The sequence below is a fragment of the Rosa chinensis genome, chromosome 4 (assembly GCF_002994745.2).
Source record: "Rosa chinensis cultivar Old Blush chromosome 4, RchiOBHm-V2, whole genome shotgun sequence".
NCBI lineage: Eukaryota > Viridiplantae > Streptophyta > Magnoliopsida > Rosales > Rosaceae > Rosa > Rosa chinensis.
The window spans coordinates 23171592-23198880 of record NC_037091.1 but is presented as its reverse complement, the minus strand read 5'-3'; the positions used below and the strand labels follow the sequence as shown (position 1 = coordinate 23198880).

The window sequence follows — 27289 nt, the reverse complement described above, 5'->3', positions numbered from 1 at the left end:
TAGGCATTATCCTCTTTGTATTGAAAGGCATTGGTATATGATCAAGGCTTAAACTTTTGAAGAAACATTGACAGTTCGATATTGAGCAAATATGACATTATTGTAAGGATAAATTATGCACAATTTTGTATTTTCAAAATCTTGGTGCACATGTAGATGACAAATCCATATACATCCAGCAAGAGAGTGAAAAGTATCATTACTATTACACATGTAGATAAATTATTGTAAGGATAAATTATGCACAATTTTGTATTTTCAAAATCTTGGTACACATGTAGATGACAAATTCATATAAATCCATGTATATGAAATTCAATCGAATTTAAAAATCATGAAGTCTATGAAGCTAATGTTATTCATCTTCACCTTATCAGGTTAATCATGCTCATGTTGTCAGTGACAATTTGTACAAGAAGCCATGTTGTTGTAGGACTCGCTTTGATCTCTACAATGAAAGATCCCGTGAAGGAATGAAAATTAGAGCACAACATGTTGGTTAGGATATGGAAGTGGAGCTGATGATGTTAACAAATAGTCTCTTTTTCTTTGTTGAAGGCTGTTGGGTTTTGGTGAAGGTGTAAACTTTTACTTTTGGCCATGACTCCAATTTGGAGTGAATTGATATGAAAAGTTTCTATGTATGAAGAAATTCTGCAGAGTATTATTTACATGAATGAGAATTTCATTTTTTATATTGACTTGGCAAATGACCAGCCATGTTATTCAAAGTTCTCAAGCTTCTTTGAGTAAAGTAGACAAGCAAGAAAAAAACTCACATTGATTGTAATTGCAAGTATTCGAAAGATGAAAACACGAGAGAATAATTCAAATTGAGGTGTGTGATCGCCTATAATAATCTTTTCAACATCTTCAGTACCCATTCAAATTATTAGCAATTATGTGAAATGCCCCAGAACAAATTCCCAGACCATCATGCAGATTGAGCATCACAAAGTCAAGGAACTCTTTCACCAGAAGTAAATCTTCAAAGTGTCCATTCATTATCAAATAGGTAATGCTTAAACTACAAAAGCACAGAGCATTGAACAGTTCCACAAACAAGCATCTTATTATATAATATGAAACTCCCAAACTGTAGAAGAAGACACCAAGCTGTAGAAAGCAACGATTCTGTGATATCCTTCACCACAGATGGCAAAAAGAAGAAGAAACTAAACTCTAAGTTCAAATAGCATCAAAGACCAATCATTCATCACCACAATATGAGTCTTTCCCATCATCTGGAAAATCTTGAGAGTTAAGTAATGCTTGGAATAAATTGGAATACACCCAAATCAATTAAATTGAAATACACGCCCAGGTCTACGATTACGTTCCTGTTCCGATTCCCGTCGAGCAGTACTTCCACCATGACCATGACACCGGCTTCTTCAGCTCCGACGACTTCCACCATGATCTTGTTCGATTCAGTTCACGACTAGATGGTGAGGGGAAGGAGGAAATTGGGCGAAGAGAGAGAGGGAGATGCGAGGAGACGAGCCAGATCTAGAGATTCAGTGTTGACGTTAACGTACTAACGTCGACGTTTGTGAGGTTTATGGCTTTTTCTGGTGTCAATTTAATAGCCATTAGATCGAGTTAGGCTGACGTGGCGAGCTCACAATAATATCCAAGCAGATCTTAGCAACTTCTTTTCTAGCAGAGAAGCCGAATCCCGTCTAAATATAGAAGTCGAGATATAGCTTTATTGTTGCCGGGCTTTTTTGGGATGAAAATAAAATAGCCCAACTACCCTCTTCAATCCTCCAACAATTAGTTACTTATGGAGACTTGAGAAATAGAGAGCAAAGTGAGAGCGGAAGGGATCATCGCCCAAAAAGACGTTGTTGCTACGTTCTCTGGCGCCCGTCGCTACTGTCGTATCCAGTGCCCGTCGTCACTAGTGCAGAGCTAAAGGATAGACCCGGCGTTGCCGTCTTCTGTTGTTGCTACAAAATTTGCTTCTTGAGTTCTTGTGGCTTTTGTTATTTGTTGCTCAAATAGGATAACTTGAACCAAGTGGCCGGTGTGTACAGAAAAATACTCGGACTTGTTGTGGAAGACGAAGACGACGACTTTAGTTAAGCGGTGAATCTGAAGGTGAGCATATGTGATTGATGTTAAACTCTGTTGGGTATGCTTAAAGAGCAAATATCGAAACTTATAAAGTTTTAAATATATTGAACCCTGCTTGTTGCCTTGTTTTAGAAATTCATGAATTGCAAGGATAAGATATATATATATATATATATATATATATATATATATATATATATATATATATATATATGCTTAACGAATCATCTGCTTTGATATGCACATGTCCTCTGTTTTCAATCAACCCCAGACCCCCAGACATATTCGTCTCATATTCTAGACATTAAACATATAGATAGGAATCACACGTTTCTGTTTATGAAATTTTGACTTCCTCTCCATCTTCTTAGATGTGATGCATTTATGTATGTATATTTATTTGTAGATTGATGCCGATCTGTTTCTTGCAAGTTGTTGTTTGCTATTTTGTGTGTGTGTGTGTGTGGGAGTGATTGCTGTGTGAATGATGTGGTGGTTGACTTGGCTTCTTTACTTCAGTGAAGATGCCCTTAAGCTGTTCGGGTTAGAGCATCTCCAACAATTGAGTCAAAAGCCAAAGCCATTTGCAAAATTTGACTCCCCTAATGTCATAACTATTCATTCATATTTTGCATCTCTAACCCCCTTTAGTCAAAAGCCAAAGTCATTTAATCATTTTAGACAATTATTTAACTATAATATGAATTTATATATCATACATAATTATTTTATATAATATATCGTCATTAATTGTTATGAATAAAAGTGAGATTAAAAATATTTTTCTGATTTTTTAGAAAATTTTCTTTTATTTTTTCAAGGTTTTTTTTGGTTTAAAACACAATTACTTTATTATTAAAAAGTTGATTTTAATCCATGACATTTTTTTCACCGTCAGATTAGATATTAGTAAATATATATTTACTTTTTTATTTTTAGAAAGAATTAATTTCGGCCTTTCATTTTAAATAGAATTATTGAACACTGAATATGGGCCGTTTGTTTTATGACCGTTGGAAGCCACCAACGTCTTCTGTCGCATGTGGGGCCCAATGTCGGCCACCATTGTCTCCATTCCAACGCGTGTAAGGCGCGTTTCATGTTGTCCTTTTCAATTTTTTGTCATGTTGCGCGAGTAATGGACTTAGCCTCCCTCTGGCGCGTTGCTTCTGACGTCCACTCTCCTCCATGTGCCACTGGGGCCTACGTCTCATCCATCTGAAGCCAAAATGGCTTTCGTTCTTCATTCCTTCGTCAAAATGGCTAAAGTTTTGACTCATAAGTCAAAATGACTACACAAGCTCATTGGTTGGAGATGCTCCCCACAAAAGCCAAAGCCAAAATGTCTTATGACTCCACCCGTTGGAGATGCCCTTAGAAGGGCACGCCCATTTGATAAAAGTGGGTAGCATCACCTCTTTAAAATAAGAAAAATATTGTGATGTATGTGTGTGTACACGCACACACAGTCTTTCTTGACTAAGGACATCCTTACCTTAACCTTAGGAACAGATTTCCAGTTTTTGATCACATATTCACATTTTAACTGTTAGTTTTTAGGTCCTAATATATAGATCATCTCTGCAAAAATTTCAGCCAAATTGATGATCGTTAAGACATTCAAAACTGTAATTTACAGTAATGAACGCGAACGGTTGTGATGCCCCGGAAATTCACAATTATTTTCCGAGGATTTTCCGGAATTAATTTTATAACTATTGGACGGTTTCGTGGCTCGTGGATGGAGCGGAAGTGTTTCGGGCGAATAATTAATTGAAGAATATGGTTTTAGGGGGGTTGCCAAAGGTTGACTTTTTATTCGTTGGGATTCTCCGAAAACTTCCTTCACGAAAGTTGTAGAGCGCGTCGATACGAGTTCGTGGACATGTGGAACGCGAGAATCGGAGTTCGTATGAGCAAGTTATGGCTATTGGAAAAAGTTTCCATTTTAGTATATATAGGAAAAATCAGAAATATATTTTCATTTCCTCATTTCCTTTTCCGGAAGCCTTTTTTCTCTCTCTCTTCTCTCTCGTCCGCTCCCTCAGTATCGAAGAAAACCGCCTGACCCGACCCGAACCCGGCCGATCCGACCCGACTTTTCCGGCCAACTGCGGCGGTCTCCGGCCTTGAAACTTGGCCAGCAGGGTCGTCTCCTCCGTCTGGTCGTCCCTCTGGTGTTCTCTTACGGCGATTCTCCGTCTCGGTGGCAGTTCAAGGCGGTGCAGACTGGAGAAATCGGACCCGACCGGAAAACACAGTTCCGACGTCGGCACGGCTTCGATTTTCTTGGGTTGAGTTCAGAACAAGCTCCCTGGTCGATCCATGGTGGTTGTTTGGATCGATTCACGTGAAAATTCGATCAACTCAGTTGGGATTACTGTTCACGGCTTGTGAGGTAGTTTTCGATCCCTTAAGCTTGTTTTCTGACTTCGAGCTAGTTATGAGAATTCACAAGCATGCTTAGATGAAGAACTTTGATGTTGGGAGTTTTGTGAAATAATGTGTTTTGGCCGGTGGCGGTGCACCACCGTCTGTGGTGGCGTTCCGGCGGTGTTCCGGCCACTTAAGGAACTGTTTTTGGTATTATATATGTTCTACTCGTTGATACGAGCGTTTCGATATATAATATGCAAATTTTGGAGTTCGTATGGAATTGTTATGATTTTTGCAATTTCATACCGATCGATTATTCTATCCGTGAGGATTTGAGCGTCCGATCGACTTGTGGTTTGGTCACATCGATCGTGGACGTATTCCAGAGACTTCGGGAGGTCTCGGATGTGGTTTTGCCTCGATTGGCGCCACTTTGGGGGATTTTAGTTCAAAACAGGGGTTTCGGACTTAAAATTGGTTATGAATCGTTACTGATTTGAGATCATTGGTGAATAGGTGCTTCTAGAAGGTGAATTGGACGAGTTGTTGGTGATAGTGTACTAGTTCGGTTCTGTATAGAAGACGCAGCGGGATTCTGAGGTGAGTAATCTCACGAAGTTCATTTCACGAACGGGAATACCCTTATTATTTTGAGAGTTATTTAGTTAACTGCAAACTATAGATGGTATTAGTGGCACTTTTGAGTAGATGATTACGTGTGTATATATGTATATTATGGGATGTATATATATACATACGTATTCATGTATTAGTAGATATATGTTTACGTGAAATATATATGTTTTGGGTGGTTTGTGGATTTGTGAAAACAATATGCATGAAATGATGCTTTTTATTGTTTTGGGGTGTGGCTTTTGGAAAACAAATGATTTGTGGAAATGATTGATTTCGATTTGTTTTGAAAAGCGTTGAGATTTGAGAAAAGTGTTGAGATTTGGGTATGAAAACAATAGGCATGAATTGATGCTTTTTATTGTTTTGTGTTATGGCTTTTTCGGAAAACAATAATTATGGAAATGTTGATTTCGATTGTTTTCAAAAGCGTTGTGATTTGTGTAACATTTTGGGTCCAATGCGACTCCTTTAATGTTTTGCTCCAAGGGACATTGCGGCCCTGAGGATCGAAGGTCTGAGACCTTGGGCAGAATATCAGGTGACCACGTCTTTGGCCGGACGAGTGGTTACGTTTTTCAGTTAGAGCTCTAATCTGTCTGCCATATAGGTAATTCATGGGGTAACGGGAATTGGTTATTTACAACTCATGACATTACGTATTTTTAGGGAATAAGGTGTGAGTTGCTTCCTTATTAATGGTTTTTAAGGGGACAAGGTGTGAGTTGTTTTCCTTATTAACGTTTTGATAGAAATCAAGGTGTGAGTTGCTTTCTATGGTACGATTATGGTACATTTGATAGGAAACAAGGCGTGAGTTGTTTTCTATGTTTTACTGATAGAAATCAAGGAGTGAGTTGCTTTCTATGTTTTACTGATAGAAATCAAGGTGTGAGTTGCTTTCTAGGGTACGCTTATGGTACAACTGATAGAATTCAAGGTGTGCGTTGTTTTCTATGTTTTATTGATAGAATTCAAGTGTGGGTTGTTTTCTATGTTTCGTTTTAAAAGGAAACAAGGTGTGAGTTGCTTTCTTTTATTTCGATTTGAAAGGAAATTAAAGTGTGAGTTATTCTCCTTTATTTCGTGTTTTAAGGAATCAAAGCGTGAGTTGTTTTCCTTATTTTTGGCGTGAGTTGTGTGTCGTTTGAGTTACTCATACGGGCTTGCAAAAGCTTACCGGGTTTGTTGTGTGGCAACCCGGTGCACCATTCCAACGGTGTAGGGGTTAATCCTGCAGGTTAGGATAATCGAGGTTGAGGCAGCGAGCTAGCAGCTTTACGGTAGGAAGCCAATTTTGTGACTTTACCGTTATTTGGACTTCCGTTGTAGTGAGCTCTGAGGAGCATTACGCTTATCTTGTTGTTGACAATTTAATTCGTAAGCTTGTGTAATATATAACTCTTTGGAGTGGGTGTATATTAACTTTGAGGGTTCAGGGCATCAATAAGTGTGTAAATTTAAGGGAAAAAGATTTCAGGTATTTTGTATTGATGACTGGACGTTCACGCATATATAATTATGGGGTTATATATATCGATTTTCATGTGTGTAAAATCAGGGGCGTGACAACGGTTCCGGTTCGACAGATTCGGTTCGTTCATTGGTTTAATCGAATTCGATACCTTAACGATCATCAATTTGGCTGAAAATTTGCATAAGTGATCTATACCTTAGGACCTAAGAAGTGAATGGTTAAGATGTGGATATGTGATAGAAAAGTAGGCAAAAACTGGAAATCCGTTCCTAAGCTAAGTTAAGGACATCCTTAGCCAAGAAATTATACACACACACACACACACACACACATATATATATATATATAATTGAAGATATGTGGCTGGATTGGAGATTTGTAGGAATTGTAGCAGTCATCTGTATTTAGAACTATCAATCGACCGAATTTTGATCTTGATTCAAATTTGGTCTGTATTTGTGGTTATTGGACGGGTTTGGATTGAAAATTTGATCTGTTGAGCCAGTAATAGTTCGGATCCATTCATTCGTTTATTTAATAGATCAAACATGGATTCTGGTTTATCCGATCCGTTAATGATCAGGTGCGTTTTTATAATTTTTTTTTATTTTTTTTATGAATACAATATTTTTGCTTACCTTAGTGTACTATTCTAAGAAATATTTTGGTTATTTAATTAAACATTCGTTGGTGCTCTTAATCTTGTTTCAATGTTTTATTTTTTATTTTATTTTATTTTTTCAATGTTTTATTGAAGTTTTATGAAGTATCACAGTACGTATAAGATCTAATAATATTATTTAAAAATTAACAATATTCATTATAATAAATGGATTGGACTAGTGGATGGGATATGGATGGGGTTGAACTGGTTAGAAATTGTAGTAAATTCACAGGCTCCTCACTTTAGAGGAGCCGGATCCGGACGAATATATACAACTGAAGTTTTTTCCATTGATTAAATTGCTGCTTAAATTTTTTCTTCGAAAGCATGTGTGTAATAAGGGGTCTTAAATTACCTTTAGGGATCTCAAGTTCTTTAATTAATTAGATATGAAATACACAAATGATTTCACTGGAAAAGTATCTGTAACTTAGCATAAGCGGTCAAGCTGAAGGTGACTGAGGCCACAAACAATCTAGCTACTCATGCATGAATTTAATTGATCGGTCCAATAGTGAGATGAACGTACAAGTCTGTATATAGCTTCAGCACACGAACTCGGACCAGCTAGTGGATCATGAATTGAAATTCTACAAGAAAGAGAGAAATAGTTATTGGTCATCGAATGCCCAACTCTTGTTGGGCTTCACCCACTTAGGCACCCCGTAAATTAGCAGCTGAGCCCTGTCTTCTATATCTCTGTTCTCTGACAATTAATTAGTGGCTATGTGTAGTATTGGTCTGAAAGTTGAGAAGGTGAAGGACATCCCTATGTTAACCGAGGACTAGGAGTACGTGACAACACAGTTGTTACAATATGCCTGGAACTCAAACCTGCTGCTTCAGTTGAGAAGTCTGTCTGAGATCCATGTTCAATTTATCTGTCAGGAAGCATATAGCCCTCCACTGTAACAACAAAAGCAATCAAAAAACTAAGCATTGACTCTCAAACACCCAGGAAGGTCTGAATTTGAAGTTATAAGAATATTTTCTTGAGCTTGCCATCAAGTAATCCAAGCAAGCCTAAGAATTGGGAAATGTGGGAGGCGAATACTCCAATTGATCCTTCTTCAACGGTAATGAGAATCTCATGTTCTTGAGCTAGCTGTCTGATCAAATTTCCATCAAGAGGCTTGCAAAATCGTACATCAGCCACAGTTGTGGAGATGTTGAGAACTTGAAGCAGCTCAGCTGCTGCTATACAGCTTTTTACTATTGTTCCGTAACCCATAATAGCCACCCTATAACCTTGCCTTAACACCCTTCCCTTCCCAACCCATTTTCCAGAGTTTAGTTAGCATACATGCCATGCAGTCATAGGCCTAGATAACTTGTCAAAATTGGTCAAATTTTGTGTTACGAATAGGAATGCTAGGGAATATATAAGTCAACAAAATATATATTTTCACATGTTGAGTTTAAATTATTAAGCTAAGGATGTAGAGGTTCTGAATATGAGCCTCATTGGCATGCTTGGAAAGGAGAAAAATAAAAAGAATAATATGAATTATGATGAAGGATATAAATATAATAGAAAGAATGATAAATTTTATAGAATAGTTCTAGGGCGGATTTTGCGGAATATGCATACTCATAAAATTGATGATGTACAGTTTGAACTGTATAAACACACCCTACAAATGACCTTTGCATTTCAACCATACATAGTTTATAGGTTCACGGTAGAGGTGGCAAACGGGCCGCTAAGCACAAGTACGGCACGGGCCAGGCACACTTAAAAGAGGCCCGACACGATAATAAATGAGTCGGTCCAAACACAGCACGAAGCACTACTAGGCCAGCTTAAAATAGGCCGGGCCGGCCCGTTTGCCACCTCTAGTTCATGGTTTATTTCTAATCGGGCCTCTATAAATATACGTGTGACTGTGTGTGTGAGATCAAGATAACAAATATAAATAGAGAAAATGCTCTTTAATGATTTACCTCCAATGGGGTTCCTTTGTTGTCTGGTGGAAGGATTGACCCAATGCCGTTTCCTCTAGGGTATCAGAAGCAACTAGGCCTATATCTATGGCAGAAGCCGTGGTAGCCAAGTACCTAAGTTCAGTCTCAGAAGAAGGGGCCATGACCACCATGTTAGGTAAACAAGCCATGAAAGTTGTATCAAAGGCTCCCCAATGTGGTGGACCATCTGCACCGACAAAACTAGCCTTGTCAATAGCAAATCTCACCGGGAGCTTTTGTAAGTCTACATCATGAGCCACCCGGACCACCACAAAATAAGTTAAAACCAAAGATTACTGAAACTACATGTCCATTTAAAATTATTAGATAGCCAAATAATAGCTACACTTCTCTATTTTTTATTTACCAGGTCATAACCCCTCTAAAGAAACGAAGAGTAAATAGCACAAAAAGGTTTAAGGCCTTCAGCAGCAAAGGTTATGGCATGCTGTTCTGTTATCCCAACATCGAAACATCTGTCTGCAAATTGTTTCTGGAACAAGTTGAGTCCAGTACCGCTTCCCATTGCAGTATGGATGGCTACAACTTTATCATCTCTCTTTGCTTCGGCAATTAAGGACTCTGTAAAATACTGCGTGTGTGAATGAGTACTCGATTTTGACTTCAACTGAGTCTGGCTTGGTGTCAAATTTCAAGAACATCTCTGTAATCCCAAGATTTGGCTTGGTGTCAAACTTCAACTGAGCCTGGCTTGGTGGTGAATGAGTACTCGATTTTATTTCTGCTTTTTTTTTTCTGGCTTGGTGGTGAGTGTTCGCGTTGCTACTGAACAGGTGATAGGTGAAGGTTTTTATTTTTTATTTATTCTTTATTAAGACACAATAGAATTAGAAATAACAAAATATATATTTAGAACTGAGTACAGTAAAATATTTGCCGGATACATTTAATTAGATCCTTTCGGCGTATCATTTTCCACTCGAGTTTTTTCTGTTTTCCAAAATGAGGGGGTAGGAAACTTCCCATGGAAGAGGTAGTTCATATTGCCTAGTTTAAACTTGGAAGCCTTCTCTTGTCTTGTAGTTGACTTCACATGACTGTCAAGTCGACCTTTCAATTTCAAAAGTACATTTCCCGTGATTCGTTCCTATTGAGGGAGAACCCACCTATTCCAGAAAACTCGTCCGAATTAGTACTACAACAAAAGAATAATTGCATTTAAATGTCATGGCCAAATGCCAATAACTTGGGGCACACACCTTATCGCCGGGTGTTCTACATGCATTTCTCAGTGATTTCACCCCATTACTTGCATATCAAAAACTCTACATTTTGCAGTTCCATCTCCTTTAGGGCACTTGCTTGTCTTATTTTTCACTTTGATCGATGATCTTATATATATATATATTCTTTTCCCATTACCGACCATGAAAAAATCAGTGTAAAGTCCCATTCTATTTGAGACTAGTCATATTCTTGGTCTCGAATGGAAAACTGATCGAAACCCACGTCTCAAAATAGATGCTCACGCCCTAGAACCGCACAAGTTGGGTGACAAAAAAGTATTATTTAAGGATATTTCTTAATTAAATTATTTAGACATTATCAAAAATAAAATAAAAATTATAATACATATCCGTATGTCATACAAATATTTATAAATGTGACAACAAATTTGTTGCCAGAGTGGTAACGTGAGTCATATTTTGTGTAATTTTAGTTTTAGTAATGATAATTACATTATCTACTAACTTGTTATAATTCGTTGTCAATGTTGTAATTTTGGTTTAATTATAGGGTGGTGTTATTGACACATTCATTTTCTCTATTCAACCGCCCCCTCTACTTTTTTTTTTTGATCAAATACAACAATTAGCCTATTGTGAGTCAAACTCACGACCTCCCACTTAGAAAGGAGAGACTTATGCCACTAGACAAAATGGTACTACGCACTCCCTCTACTTTTCTATTCCTGTTGTTCAATTTTTTACAAATTACCCTAACTACCCTCCCTGGCAATTATGTTTCTTTTTATTTTTTATTTGGCAAGTCAAGCATCCCTAACCTTATTTGCCCGCCTCCTTTTGTGAGCTCTGTCTTCAAAACTCTTTTTGCCTCTTTTCTTTTCCATCAAAAACTAGTTAAAAAAATCACCATTCAACCAAAAGGCAATTCTTCAAAAAACATAGACCCATATAAAACAAAAATAAAAAAAACCCAATAATGTGATGCTTTGAAGTTCAATCATGGTAGAACTAGCAATTTTAGACCCATCTTTGGAGAAAATTTTACATCTAATTTGCAATGTCATGGAAGAAAAATATGAGTTTAGTGATCATTCGAGACTCTTTTAATCCATCATTTCTGGTAAGATTCTAATGCAAATATTTTGGTGTATTTGTTAAATAAAATTTTAACATTAAGGTTTTGATTTCCTTCGGCTTGGTAGTTTTATGGGTATATTCATTTTGGGTTTTAACTTAGCATTGATATCAATGCTTGAATAATTTCATCATATTTATTTTGTATGTGTTTCATTTGTAAGAAATTGGGTATTTTTTTGCTTCTAAATGGGTCAATGTATTTTGAAGAATTGCCTTTTGGTTGGATGTTGATTTTTCTAACTAGTTTTTGATGAAAAAGGAAAAAGGAAAAAGGAAAAAGGAAAAAGGAAAAAAAGAGTGTTAATGTCTAAAAGTCTAGCGGTAGCTGGACTTTAGTTAACGCTGATCCGGCGGGCGGACCGATACTTCTGCTGTTAGTGATTCCCGTCACCTGTCAAGTAAAATACAATGGGCGTCAGAGGGAGACCGCGCTGGGCGGTCTTCAACTCTCCGATGCCTAAGTTAGTCAATGTATTTATGTTGACAAAGTAACAGTAGGTAAGTATTGAATGCGTAATAAATGAGGAGAGAGGAGAGGACCTTTTATAGGTGAGGAAGAGGATGATCTTCTCCTTGTTTTCGATGTGGGACTGATGTGCTTCGGTTCCCAGTTTAAGTAGCCTCTGATGCCAACTTGACACGGCGCGTGGCGGCGCGTCGGCGGTGCTTTGGGGTTGATCCGGGGCTCAGGCGGTAACCCGGCTAGCTGTCTTTACGGCAGTCACTTATATGGTGGGCGTTGATACCCCTGGCGGTACCATGAGTCTGGCTCATTATAGCTAATTATGCTTGCAAATGCACATGTATGTACAAGTCCCCAAATCCCCAGTCAAGGAGGGCAATCTTGGTTGGGGAGTTGATCGGCGGTTTGAAGCGTTTCTCCCGCTAGACTTTGCAGAAGCATAATTAGCGTCAGTGTGTCGTCAACCATGGATTTACTGAGCAAACGCTTTGTGCCCTTTCGGGTGGGCCCCTGCTAGGCCCCCCAGGGAGTCCCCCACTCCCCGGCTAAGATGGACCTCCGGATGGTCGCTATTATTGTTTGTTGAGGGGGAGCTGCACGGAGCAGAGGGTGTTGGGTTGCGAGCCCAATCTTAGCACCCAAGTGACGGGGGTCAACGTACCTGATCAGGGCTGTCGTAGACTGTTGACTAGTCCCCGTGTCCCATAGGGACATTCTGACCGTAACTCCGCGTGGCGGCGTTGTCAGAGAGGCGTGGCCTCGGGATCCACCGCTGGCGGAAGTCCCCCCGCTAGATGTAGCGGGAAGCAGCGTCAAGTAGACGTGCTTGGTGGTATTTTATTGAGCGGTATTGCGCTGAATAAAGTACACAGTTTGTCAGATGAGAAAGGGGGTTCGCTAGCGGTGTGCTGTGTAGCAGAGGGCGCCCCGTTCACGGAATGACGAGAGAAGTTCCACTGGAGACTTTGATGGTGACAAAAGAAGTTCCGGTGTCGGGGTTTCACTCAGCGGAGACTCCGTCACTTGGAGGATGACAAGTGAAGATCCGCTGGCGGGGTTTCGCTCAGCGGAGACTCCGTCACTTGGGAGATGACAAGTGAAGATCCGCTGGCGGGGTTTCGCTCAGCGGAGACTCCGTCACTTGGAGGATGACAAGTGAAGATCCGCTGGCGGGGTTTCGCTCAGCGGAGACTCCGTAACTTGGGAGATGACAAGTGAAGATCCGCTGGCGGGGTTTCGCTCAGCGGAGACTCCGTCACTTGGAGGATGACAAGTGAAGATCCGCTGGCGGGGTTTCGCTCAGCGGAGACTCCGTCACTTGGAGGATGACAAGTGAAGATCCGCTGGCGGGGTTTCGCTCAGCGGAGACTCTGGGTGGTTCTTTACGAAGTCACCCCAACTGTTTAACACGTGTCGAACCTATAGCGGGTTAGCGTGCGTAGGCTTGTCTCCTAAGCCTGTCCATCTTCTAGCTTTTAATGATATTAATTGTGGGTTTCATAACCGAGGTAACGCCTCGGGTACTCCGGAGAGTGAGTAGAGACTGATGACACGTGTACGGCTGGTACGTGATGTTGATATGGAGCGGACGGCTGAGGACGCGTTGGGGCCAATATAAGAGGGGGGGAACTTTGTGGGATTTGACACTTTGTGAAAATTTTGAAAACCTAGTCACCGTTTGCGAGCCCTGTTTGTCCAAGACCGGAGAAGGAGCCTACCGAAGTTTGGGTACACCATTCCCAAAGAGACGTTGATCGTAACTGTGCACCACCGTGTCGGAGTTTGCACCACTGAGGTTGGTATCTGGATTTTCCTCCTCTGCCTTTTGCTTCTGCTATTTTCTTTGATAATTGCTGGTTTTAATGGGTGTGTTCTGAGGTTGGAGTGGGATTTCCTTGGGTGGGATGGTTGGATTATGGTTGGCTAAACGTTGGTGGTTAAGGATTTAGAAAGCCGAATCTGGGTTGAGTAGTCTGTTTTGTACTCTGGAGTTTTCTGGGTTTTGTTTTTTGATTATTGTGGCTATATCTGATGCGAGAATAGGCTAGATCTGTGTTTGTGCTAACTGATGTGGGTTTTAGGGTTTGGGATGGCTAACGTTTTAGAGATTTCGAGCAGTGAGGATTCCGGGTCTGACGTGTCGTTCAGCGCGGCGGATAGGATTTTTATTGATTCGTTGCGTCCGTCTGCCCCTGCAGGAACCTCACTGCCAGAAGCGTTAGACGTTGAGCCGCTACAGACCATCCCCTGGGAAGTAGTTATGGGTCGTGGTTCGCGTCCGGAGAGTTCTAAGGCGGGTGAGGCCGCTGTTGGCAAAGCTAGGCGCGACGAGCGTTTGGCGAGCAATAGTGCTGCTAGCGGCTCCGCTGGGGAAGAAGAAGTAGCGGGGCAGAATGCGGAATCGGCGTGGTTCCTCTCAGATGGCACCGCCGTCGACGAGGCAGGTGGGCGGATGACAGCCGCTGCGGTTAATCGACTGAAACAGACGTTCCGGTTGCCGGGGTCGGTGAAGCTGCGTCCGCCGACAGCGGATGAGAAGGCGTCGATTCTCCCGGCGGGATCTGCAGCCGTTCATGAGGCGATATTCCTCCAAGGAGTGACACTCCCGCTGGTGCCCAACCTCCAGATCCTGGTGTGCGAATTTGGCCTTGCATTGGGTCAGATTTGCCCCAATATGTGGCGGTTGTTGCTCGCCGTGAACTCCCTTTGGCGGTTATCCGGGTGCGAGGGGCTACCGTGGCGGAAGTGCTTCACTTCTATGAGTTGGTGTACGTGAAGCGCCGAGGCTGCCAAGGGCAAGTGAACTTGAGTCGCCGGCAAGGAGCGCCCAAGCTGATCGAGAATCTAAGGGACTCAATGTCCTACTGGCGGGGGACCTTCTGCGTGGCTACCGACGGTTGGGAGTACCACGCCAGATCGAATGCGGAAGGGCCGACATTTAGGATTAAGTCTGAGTTCCAACCTATTCGAGGTTGGTGTCCGGTTTCCGCTGAAAGTATTTGGCGTGCCCACGTGCTTGCACTTGTATTCCTACTAACGTCGTGTTTTTATTTATTTATTATTTTTTTTTTTTTGTGTGCAGCGGGACTTCGGTACACGCTAACGCGCGAAGAAGAGTGCCGCGTGGCGAGGATCAGGGGTTGCTGGCGGAACCGAAACTTGCTTGATTTCCGCCTGCTGACTGGTTGGGAGTTGCTGGTCGACCTGCGACTAACACGCTCCGTTGGTGAGGAGTCTACCCTGTCGTTTCGTACTATACTTTTGAATTGTGTCTTGACTGGTGGCTGTCGTTTTTCTTTTTAGAAACTCCGCCGGGCAACAAATCGAGTCGCGACGCATTTGAGAAGGCGATGGATCGGGCGGAGATAGAGAATTTTTTGGAGGCCATGTACGCCGAGGGGCTAACGGCCCAGCAGACTGTAGTGAACCCCGAGACTTTGGCGCTGAGCCAGTCCGAGGTTCCGGTGGTGATGCCGATGCCGCACCAGTCTCATCTTGGTGAGGATGGTCTCCCTATAGTGCAGGCGGGGACCCAGACGGCCGGCGGGGATCAGAGGGGAAGCGCTGCGGCCGGGCCACAGAAGGAGCGGATGCCTGCCCAGAGGCGTGGCCCTCAAAAGGTGGTTCAACCGACTGAAGAAGTCATTGTGACCAGGGAGGAGCCGCCAGTAAGGGCGACGAGGGCCGCCGCTGGGAGCCAGAGGGCGCTGGAGAGAAAGCGCCGGACGGCTGAGTCTCCTGACGAGGAAGAGGGAGATGATTTGGAGGTGGTCGGGGCCCGCCGACAGAAGAAGGCCCGACAGGCTCCTTCGAAAACTGCGGCGGTGGAGGGAGAGGCGCCCGCCGTCAGTGATCTGGACTCCTTCGCCGAGTATGCGCCATTTATGACAGAAGGGGAGCGGGAGTTCCTCTTCCATCTGTGTGAGCGGCTGGGGTTCGGCGGTCTGGCGGGCATATCGCGCCCGACGGCAATTGACCAATCGCCCTTTAGCTCGGCGTTTGGTCAAATATCGGCGGGATTACACGATATGTTCGTGGCGGCGTCGAAGCAGCCCCGGATTGAGGAAGAGCTCAAGGGAGAAATTGGAGGTCTCCAGAGGGAGTTGGCGGAGGCAAAGGAGAGACTGGCGGAGGTCGAGCGGGGGCTGGCCAAGGCGGAGTGTGATTATACGGACGCCCGCGGCAAGCTTAATGCGGCCATCCGGCGGGACCTGGAGAGGAATGAACATGTCTCCAAATTGGAGCAGGAGATCGCGCTGCTGCAGGAGCGGATAGCCGCTAAAGATAAGAAGCTCATTGTAGTGCAGCGGGAGTCCGCCGACAGGATGGCCGAAATGAAGCGGCTGGGGGGTGAGGTTACCAGCCTGAGAGCTGAGGGGAGTACCTCTGCGGCCGCTGCTGTTGAAGCGTTCAAGCAGTCGGCGGAGTTTAAGAAGACATTGACCGAAGCGACGAAGTCTGGGGCCCGAGCCAATATAGATATGTTGAAGCGGAAGGGCGCCATTGACTTTGTAAAGGCGTCACAGCCTGACGTGCCGCCGGCCGAGAGTGTCCCGGCGGAGACAGAAGTCGTGCCTGCCCCAGCTGTAGGTACTTACTCGGGCAGCGGGGAAAGTGGCCCTTATCCGACGGAAGGGTCCCAGCAGACTCCCCAGCAGACCCCGTCGGAGGTGTCACGTGCCGGATTTCTGGAGGCACACACCCAGGCGGACGGCACCATGGAGACCCCCAGTCCGACAGCTCGAGGGTCCGATCAAGCGAGCCGATCGGTCGCGCCGCCGCCTGTTGAAGCAGCAGAGGCCGAAGCCAACCGCTGAAGCTATCCGAGACCCTAGTTTTTTCCTGCTTTCCCCTTTTTGTTTGTAGCCGCTGAGGCGCATCAGTTTGTAAAGAATTTTGGGGCGTAACATAAATTTCTGACTTGGTTTGCCATGATGTATGTGTAGTGTTTTTGAGTTATATTTTTCTTTTGTCGATCAATGGAACATTAAAGGAATTAAGATTGGTCCAAGTGCACCTCGTAGCGGACGAGGTCCGCCGACGATTGCTGGCGTTGCCAGTTGCCCTCAGTGCTAGACTTGGTAACAATGGTTTGAATAATTCCTCGTTTCATTGATAGCTGACTGATCAGTGTACAAAAGCGGGGTAGTACCCGTTGGGTAGCTTCCCTTAGCTAAATATTTGAACAAAATAATTAGCTAAGTCAAGATGCTCCTGGGTAGGGTTCTGACTATTTGTAGTAATACCGAAGGTGTTCAGTATTCCAAGGGCGGGCCGATGTGACGCCGTCCTTGTCCATTAAGTAGAAGGTGCCTGGGCTAACGACTTCCACAATTTTGTACGGGCCTTCCCAAGTTGGGCGGAGTTTAGTCGGCGGCGGAATGACTTCCTTCATGACCGAGTCCCCCAGCTGGAGGTTCCGGGCCTTGACTCTGGCGTTGTAGAAACGTGATACCCGTTGTTTGTTTTGTAGATTGTGTAAGTGGGCCTTGCGTCTTTTCTCTTCCAGGAGGTCGTTGTCCAAGTTGACGCCAGCGCTGTTGTTCTCTGGGCAGTAGCCTTCGACTCTAGCGGTAGGTTGAGTAACTTCAATGGGTAAGACAGCCTCTGTGCCGAACATCATACAAAAAGGAGTTTCTCCGGTGGCGGAGGTTGGAGTTGTTCGTATGGCCCACAGAACCTCTGGGAGCTTTTCCGCCCATAAACCCTTGGCGTTGTCGAGCTTCTTTTTTAACAACTTTTTGATTATCTTATTTGCCGCTTCGACTTGGCCGTTGGTCTGGGGTGGGCGACAGATGCAAACCTCAACTTGGTGCCTAAGTTGGTGGTGAAGGAGATGAGCTCGTCATTGTTGAACTGTGTGCCGTTGTCTGTAATGATTGTGTGTGGGACACCGTAACGGCAGTAGATATTCTTCCAAAGGAAGCGAATTACCTTGGCGGTAGTTATTGCCGTCAGTGGCTCTGCCTCTATCCACTTGCTGTTGTAATCGATGGCAACAATGATGTATTTGAATTGACCCTTGGCAGTTTGGAATTTTCCCATCAGATCAAGGCCCCACGTGGAATGAATCCATGGGCCCACGATGATTGACAGTGGTTCCGCTGGTGCGTGTGGGAGATCTGCAAACTGTTGGCATTTGTGGCAAGACCTCGAAATCTGCCGGGCGTCATCACCAAGTGTGGGCCAGAAGTATCCCTGTCGCATTGTGCGGTTGGCCGGGGATCTGGCGCCCGAGTGGTTTCCGCATTCCCCGCCATGGATTTCCGCTAGGACAACCCTTCCTTCCTCTGGGGTTAGACAGCGGAGGTTAGGATGGGTGAACCCCTGGCGGTAGAGCTTGCCGTGCTGGATGTTGTAGCGGGTTGCTCTTCGCTGGAGCTGTCTTGCCTGTACCTTGTCTTCTGGCAACGTTCCGTTGCGTTTATATGTAATGATCTCGTCCATCCAGCTGGGGTTGACCTGAACGTTGAAGATTTCCGCCAGGGTCTTTGTGATACTTGGCTTGTCAAGATACTCCACCCTTGTGTCCGCTGGACTCTGATGCGGTTGGGCGGTTGCCAGTCTCGCCAGTGAATCAGCCTTGGCGTTCTTTTCCCTGGGGATTTGTGTGATTGTGTGAAATTTGAATTTCTTTAGCAACGTTTTTACGTACCCCAAATATGCCGCTAGCTGCTGGTCCTTGGCTTGGAAGCTGTCGTTGACCTGATTGACGACTAGTTGGGAGTCGCTGAATATGTTGACGTTGTCAGCTCCGGAGTCGATGGCGAGGAGTAGACCGGCTATGAGCGCCTCGTACTCCGCCATATTGTTTGAAGCTTTGAAGTTGAATTTCAACGCATACTCTGCGTTCAGTCCCCCGGGTCCGGTTAAGATGACTCCGGCGCCGCTGGCCTTGGCGCAGGCGGATCCGTCCACGTGGAGGTTCCAATCGGACTGTGGGGGAGTTGTTTCTGCACTGGCTACTATTTCTGTTTCGGACTTTGTTTGAGTACTGGGTTCTGGCTGACGCTCGGTAAGTTCAGCGATGAAGTCTGCTACTGCCTGGCCCTTCATGGCGGCTCTTGACTTGTAATCTATGTCAAATTCACTGAGCTCGATGGCCCACTTGCTGAGGCGCCCTGAATGTTCAGGGTTCTGCATCACCTGTCTCAGCGGTTGATTAGTTAGCACATGGATTGTGTGCGCTTGAAAATATTGGCGGAGGCGCCTGGCGGCAACAATGAGTGCGAGAGCTAGCTGCTCCAAGGGTGGATATCTTGTTTCTGCCCCGTTCATGCCTCTGCCGGCGTAGAAAACTGGGAGCTCGTCCTGTCCCTCCCGCCGGACAATGGCGCAGCTCACCGCCGATATCGATACCGCTAGGTATATGAACAGTGTCTCTCCTTGCACAGGGATAGAGAGTAGTGGGACTTCCGCTAGGTAATCCTTCAAGCCCTGAAATGCCGTCTGACATTCTGGGTTCCAGTTGATGACTTTCTTGTGGGTCGTTTTGAGGAGTTTGAAAAATGGGGCACACCTGTCAGTGAGCCTGGAGATGAATCGAGAAAGGGCGGTTAACTTGCCTTGGAGGCACTGGACATGTACCTTATACTCAGGGTCCGCCAGGTCGAGTATGGCCTGTACCTTGTCCGGGTTAGCCTCGATTCCTCGTTCACTGACGATATAACCCAGAAATTTGCTGGCGGTGACGCCAAAGAAGCATTTTTCTGGGTTGAGGCGCATGCCATAGGCCAGGAGGATGGTAACTATGATCTTGAGGTTTGCCACATGTCCGCTGGCCTTTATACTCTTGACCAACATGTCGTCCACGTAGACTTCGATTATCTTGCCCAAATGTTCAGCGAACATAGCATTCATCAACCGCTGATAAGTTGCACGGGCGTTCTTCAGACCGAAAGGCATAACGTTGTAGCAGTACAGGCCTTTGTCGGTGGTGAAGGTGGTACACTCCTGATCGCTGGGATGCATCTTGATCTGATTGTAGCCGGAGAAAGCGTCCATCATGCTGAGGAGTTCATGCCCGGCTGTTGCGTCAACCAGCTGATCAATGCGTGGTAGAGGGAAACTGTCCTTTGGGCACGCCTTGTTGAGATTTTTGAAGTCGACACACATCCGCCACTTGCCGCTAGGTTTCTTGACCATGACCAGGTTGGAGATCCACTGGGGATAGACTACCTGGCGGATGAATCCCATGCCCTGGAGCTTGGCGACCTCCTCCCCTATGGCGCGATATTTCTCCTCGTCAAAGGCCCTTCGCTTCTGCTTGATAGGATAGAAGGATGGCTTGATGGTTAGCTTGTGTGTGATGATTTCAGGAGAGATACCTGGCATGTCTGCATATGACCATGCAAAGACGGCGGCGTTGTCCCGTAGGAATTGAGTGAGTTCTGCCGCCACCTCTGGGTCTAGCTGAGCTCCTATGCGGACTGTCCACTCTGGGTGCTCGTCGGAGATGCTGATGACCTTCAACGATGTTTCTGGATTGACCGGTTCCTTCTTCACATATTTCTTCTCCTCATCCCTAGGATCCTCGAAGATATCTGGTGGCGGTGCCTGATTTCCTACCGTTAGGATTTCGTGGCGGCGGGTTGACCGCGCAATGGTGGTTGAGTAGCATTCTCTTGCCAATTGCTGACTTCCCTTGACACAGCCCGTGCCGTTGGGTGTGGGGAACTTCATGAGAAGCATGTATCCGGCGATGATGCATTTGAGCTTGTTGAGTGCCGGCCGTCCTATGATGGCGTTATACGAACTGAAACAATCCACAATTATAAATTCAGTATGTACCTCCGCCATACATGGACTGGAGCCGATGGTTAACCGCATGTAGTCAGAACCCAGCGGTTGAGTGATATCGCCGGAGAAGCTAAGCAATGGCTCATGGTCTTGTAGTAGTTTCTTGTTCCGCTTAAGGTTGCTATAACAACCGCTGAATATGACATTGACAGCAGATCCGCTATCCACCAGGATTCTTCCCACTGACCATCTGTCGAGAATGGCATCGATCAGAAATGGGTCGTCATGGGGTAGATGTGCTCCGCGCTCCTCCTCCTCTGAGAAGGTGATGGGCTCCCAACCAGACTTGGGGAGTTTGGCGGATCTCTCGTAGCGGATGTTACAGACTTCCTTTGGGTGATTTGCACTTGCGTAACGCTTTCTTGCCCTGTGAGACATGTTGGTGATTAGAGCCCCGCCATCGATGGTGTTGATGCGGCCTAGTGGCTCAATGTTGGCAATTACAGGTGGCGGTTGGCGCACCTTGAATTGATCCATCTTGCCGTCACGGTACAAGGTCTCAATGGCCGTTTTGAGAGCGTTGCAACTGTTGGTATTGTGACCGCTGTCCTCGTGGTATTTGCACCACATGCCGGTGTTTCTTGGCTTGCCCTTTTTGGGGAATTTCGGTGAGGGTGGCGGTGGTATCCGATCCTTGCACTGATTGTAAATTTCCTCGTACGAGGCTGTGAGGACCGTAAATACCGCATACCGCTGAGAGGACTCCGTCTGCTTGTTGCGATTGTCCCCATGGGATGGGCGGTTGCCCTTGTAATGGTTGTCTTTCTGCCTCTTGCTTTGATAACTGCCCTGTTGCCACTCCCTCTTCTTGTCAGCTGGCTGTGCAGTGGGGGCCTTGCTGGCGGTCTCCTGATGGCTGGAGGAGGGTTGAGATGATTTTGTTGGTGTTGCTGGTGGTGGTGGGGTTTCTCCATATGTGATAAACTCTGCCTGGGCATGAATGACCGCCTCACTCATAAGGTGATCATACGCCGCGTTTGGATGATTGTAGTTGAGGTGATAGAGGAATGGTCCTTTGAGGAGTCCCTGCTTGAAAGCCGCCGAAGCCATTGTTTTGTCGAGATCGCGGCACTGAGATGCTGCTGCCCGCCATCTTGTGACGAATGCCTTCAATGATTCGTCCCCTCCCTGCCGGACGCCAAACAACTGGCTCGTGTTGTGATGACCGGCGGACAACAAGATGAATCGAGAGAGGAAAGCATGAGATAACGCCTGGAATGAGCCGATGGACCCTGGCGGACACTCGAAAAACCAACTCATTGCCTCACTATCCAGCGTTTCGCTGAACAAGTGGCACAGGGTGGCGTCATCAAATCCCTTGTTGTTGGTGACCTTCTTGAACGTGTCCATGTGGACGAAGGGATCGGTCTTACCGCTATAATGTGACATTTTTGGGGTCTTTGCAAACGCTGGTCTGACAGCTTGCAAAATTGTAGCGGTGAATGGTCCTGGCCTGGACGCGAAGAGTGGGTTTGGGGCTGGCGCCGGGGTGCCTGCCTCTGCCAGGATTAGCCTCTGTTCTAACTGCTGTATTCTCTCCAAAATTTGGGCGGTTGCGTTGCCAGCGGGGCCTGCTCGGGCGCTCCGCGGAACTGACCCTCGCCCGGGAATGGGTAGATTGCCCTCAGTCCTTGTTCTGGTCCTCGAGTGGTGGGTGCGCAGCGATGACTCCGCCTCCTGCTCCAACAGTTGGGGGACAGGGGGTGGTCCCATTCCTGCCAGCTCAGGTGGGTTTAGCGGTACCTGCATTTGCACAATGGGTCCTATACCAGCGGTAGGCCGGCTGTGTCTGGTGCTGTGTGACTGCTCACTTCGTGCTGGGTTGGCGTTTGCGTCCAGCGCCCGCTTTAGCTCGTCGAAACGTGTCATCAGCGTGGCCACCTGCTCTTGGGCCTCAGCCTTTTCCTTGCGTTCCTGCTCGCGCTCTCTGTTTACTTTGTGGAGGTCCGCCAGCGCCAGCTCATACAAGGCGGTGAGGTCCTGACCTGGGGGGCGGCTGCTGCTTGGATTTGTTTCACCGCCAGGGTTGACCGGGGTGCTGAATAGTGCGCGGTTGATGCTTACCGCTGGGTGGGCGGGTTGGGGAACGGTGGACTGGTCTGCCTGCTCCTCGGCATTTCCCCCGCTACCGTTAGTCATGGTAATTGTGATGGGATGACCTTTTGTTCAAGGTTTCCCACAGACGGCGCCAATGTTAATGTCTAAAAGTCTAGCGGTAGCTGGACTTTAGTTAACGCTGATCCGGCGGGCGGACCGATACTTTTGCTGTTAGTGATTCCCGTCACCTGTCAAGTAAAATACAATGGGCGTCAGAGGGAGACCGCGCTGGGCGGTCTTCAACTCTCCGATGCCTAAGTTAGTCAATGTATTTATGTTGACAAAGTAACAGTAGGTAAGTATTGAATGCGTAATAAATGAGGAGAGAGGAGAGGACCTTTTATAGGTGAGGAAGAGGATGATCTTCTCCTTGTTTTCGATGTGGGACTGATGTGCTTCGGTTCCCAGTTTAAGTAGCCTCTGATGCCAACTTGACACGGCGTGTGGCGGCGCGTCGGCGGTGCTTTGGGGTTGATCCGGGGCTCAGGCGGTAACCCGGCTAGCTGTCTTTACGCCAGTCACTTATATGGTGGGCGTTGATACCCCTGGCGGTACCATGAGTCTGGCTCATTATAGCTAATTATGCTTGCAAATGCACATGTATGTACAAAGAGTTTTGGAGACAGAGCTCACAGAAGAATGCGGGCAAATAAGGCTTGGGAAGATTGACTTGCAAAATAGAAAAAAGTAAAAGAAACATATATAATTTCAAGGGAGGGTAAATTAGGATAATTTGTAAAAAAAATAAAAAACAAAAAGAATTAAAGTAATAGAAAAGTACATGGGTGTGTGTGCATAGAGAAAATGTGTGTGTCAATAACACCACCCTAATTATATGAATAGTGTAAATTAATATGGTAACTTTGTTCTTAATGTTGAAATTTTAGTTCATATAAATTGTAATTTTTATTCAAGTAGATGTAAAACGAGTGTATGATAAACATCACAATATCATAGCTTGTCCCAAAAAGAAAAATTTTATAATACATACATTGGGGAATACAAAAAGTACATACATATTGTTCAAAGGCGCACCCTAACTCCTATATTTACTTATATATGATCTAACTTTGCTCATACCATGGAGTCCATATCTCCTAAGAGTACCTCCAAGGTTTTAATTTTCTTGACCTCATGCATGTATATATGAATTTCTAATTTTTTTGCTCTACAGTATATGAAGTTTAGTTTGTTGCTCACCAATATTATACAAGTAGAGAACGAAATCCTCCTTGTAAAAGGCCATGACCGTGTTTTCTAATTTTTCAGGGAAAAAACTACATGGAGAAATCGACAATAGGTGCTAGACTACTGCTCTTGAACCTTTTTGTACTTGGCTTTCTTGGTCAATCAACAGTTCATTCATTGGCCAATTCATCTGCACCTGATCATGGTAAATTACTTCATCTTAATAATAGCATTTGTATGTTAATAAAACCACGTAACGATCGAGATATATTGAGGCAGAAGCCTCAATGTTCTATTTTCTATTGCTGGGAAGTATATAGTAGCTCGTTCATCAAACACTTCAAAGGTGCTTGAGGCTTATTTTGACTTGTTTTTTAAACTGTTATTAGCCTTTCTCTGGGTTCATTTTATAAGAGATTTTAGTTCTCTGCTTGGTATTATTTGGCGAGAAAGATTTTGGTCTCATCCCTCTTTCCCCGATGTACTATATTTCTTTTCCATTAAATAAAATTTCAAGTTAGTGGCAGATTTTCCCTTAACTTGCTGGAAACAATATTATTTCAAATTATTAAATAGGTTAACATGATCTAAGATATTCGATTTCTTAATTTATATTTAGAAAATTCTATAATACATACCCGTATGTCATAAATGTGATAACAAATTTGTTGTCAAAGTGGTAATGTGAGTCTTGTTAATTGTGTAATCTTAGTTCTAGTAATGGTAATTACATACGACATTATTATAAGTTTTTGAATAAATTCATTGTCAATGTTTTAATTTTGGTTTAATTATATGTAAATAGTGTAAACGAATAAGGTAACTTTGTTCTCAATGTTGTAAATTTGATTCATATAATTGTAATTTTTGTTCAAGTAAATGCAAACTGAGTGTATGATAAACATCACAGTACCATAACTTGTCTCTCTATATTTTACAGATTTTAGCTACATGAAGATTGTGAAGGATGCCACTGATCTACCGTTGGAAGATAAATATGACTATATTGTAGTTGGGGGAGGAACAGCAGGTTGTCCATTAGCAGCAACATTATCAGCAAGCTACTCGGTGCTTGTTCTTGAAAGAGGTAGTGCTCCTACTGCACATCCAAGTGTCTTGCGAGAAGAAGGGTTTCTGAGTAATCTCATGCAAGAAGATGATGGTAAGATCACACCAGCTCAAAAGTTTAAGTCTGAAGACGGTGTTGCCATTGTCAGAGGAAGGGTTCTTGGTGGCTCAAGCATGATCAATGCTGGTTTCTACTCCAAAGCTGACAGGGAATTCTTTGTTAAATCTGGAATTAAATGGGACATGGATTTGGTTGATAAGGCATATCACTGGGTTGAAAGCACTGTCGTCTTTCGTCCAAATCTGTCACGTTCAAATTGGCAATCTATTGTGAAAGAAGCATTGTTGGAGGCTGGTGTTGGTCCAAACAATGGATTCAGTTTGGATCACATTAAGGGAACTAAAGTTGGCGGTTCTACTTTTGATACACATGGAAGGAGATACGGAGCTGTTGAATTGCTTAATAGAGGAAACCTAAAGAACTTGCGAGTGGGAATTCATGCCACAGTCGAGAAAATCATCTTCTCTTCCAAAGAATCAGGTATATGTTGCATTAATTTATCAAGTACATTTACAAAATTTCATGTGTATTGTATATGACTCACAAGAAGTTTAAGAGTTTAGGGTCAACGGTTCAAAGTTAGTAGACTACGGTTTAGCGTGTAGGATTATACTGAGTGGATGCCAACATAGTTTTTTGGTTAAAAATTCTATTTTATTCTCTCATGCAGGTGTTTCGGCTCGAGGGGTGGTATATATTGATTCTAATGGGAGGTCTCATCGGGCATTTGTTCGTGGTAAGGGAGAGGTTATTCTGAGTGCAGGGGCAATTGGGAGTCCTCAGCTTCTACTTCTTAGCGGTGTTGGTCCTCAGTCCTATCTATCATCTTTGAAAATCCCAGTTGTTCACCCCCAACCTCACACTGGAAACTTTATGTATGACAATCCTCGTAATTTCATTAACATTTTGTCCCCGTTTCCACTACAGCCCTCAACTGTAAAGATTGTCGGCATTACCGACCATTTCTACATAGAGACCCTCTCTAGCATGCCCATTTCTACTACACCCTACAGTGTTTTTCCTGATCCGGCTAAACTTACAAAGATAAATTCAAGTTTAGGACTCATTGCCATCAAATTAGTAGGACCTTTGTCTTATGGTACTTTGAAGCTTCAATCATCATCTGATGTGAGAGTTGGTCCAAATGTCCGCTTCAACTACTTTGCACATCCCTTGGACCTTGCTCGTTGTGTTTCTGGCATGAAGAAGATTGGGGAGTTATTAAATACGAAGTCACTGAAAGTATTTAAGGTTCAAGCTTCGTCGAGCACAAAAGCTTACAATTTTTATGGTCCAACTTTACCTATGAACCAGACAGATGATGCATCTTTTGGAGAATTTTGTCGTCATACAGTATCAACAATTTGGCATTTCCACGGCGGATGCCTTGTCGGAAAGGTGGTCGATAGTAGCTTGCGGGTCATGGGAATCAATGCTTTGCGTATTGTTGACGCATCCACATTCAATTTCACACCGGGGACAAATCCTCAGGCCACACTTATGATGTTGGGCAGGTACATTTGTTTTATGTATAGATATATAATACAAGAAATTATCTATAACTATCTGGTTTAATTCTGGGCTTGTTTGCAATATATATAACCAGCTGACATTATTCTCCAACAATCAAATTGTCAGGTACATTGGCATTAAGATGCTGCAACAAAGATCTTCTTAAGCGATGTAGTCTGTAATATAAATAAACTGAAGTGTACTACTGTATCCTTGGATAGCTTTCTCGCAACATAAATAAAAGGACAACTAATATGTTCTGTATTGTCCAGATGCGGGGCTGCTAGCTAGAGTGTGTAATAATAAAGGAAATTAGTATGCCAATTGGCCATAATGGCACAGTGGACAACATGCTGGCCTGGTACACACTGTGGCTAGGTTCAAATCTCATAAATAGCAGATTTTATTTTTTGTTTTGATATTTGTTTTTTTTATTTATTTTCCATTTTTTGACGAAGTGGTGTTAGCTCAGTGGTTAGAGCACCCACTACCTATGTACGAATTCATGGGTTCGAGTCACATGGGGGCAGAAGTGAAACCCTTTGATCTTTTTTTTTATTTT

The 27289-nt window shown here is 44.2% G+C and overlaps 1 protein-coding gene across 2 annotated transcripts; it reads left to right on the top strand.

Moving 5' to 3' along the window:
* Window positions 1–1951: 1951 nt before the first annotated feature.
* On the top strand, window positions 1952–27051 carry LOC112195896 ((R)-mandelonitrile lyase 1). 2 transcript variants are annotated; one of them, XM_040518249.1, is made up of 5 exons: window positions 1952–2137; window positions 24168–24291; window positions 25027–25695; window positions 25886–26729; window positions 26854–27051. In XM_040518249.1, the coding sequence occupies exons 2-5, from the start codon at window positions 24180–24182 to the stop codon at window positions 26891–26893; spliced, it is 1665 nt and encodes a 554-aa protein (XP_040374183.1). In that variant the 5' UTR covers window positions 1952–2137; window positions 24168–24179; the 3' UTR covers window positions 26894–27051. The 2 variants fall into 2 exon arrangements, with proteins under 2 accessions (XP_040374183.1, XP_024191894.1); XM_024336126.2 differs by having other exon boundaries at window positions 1956–2103.
* The last annotated feature ends 238 nt before the right edge of the window (window positions 27052–27289 follow it).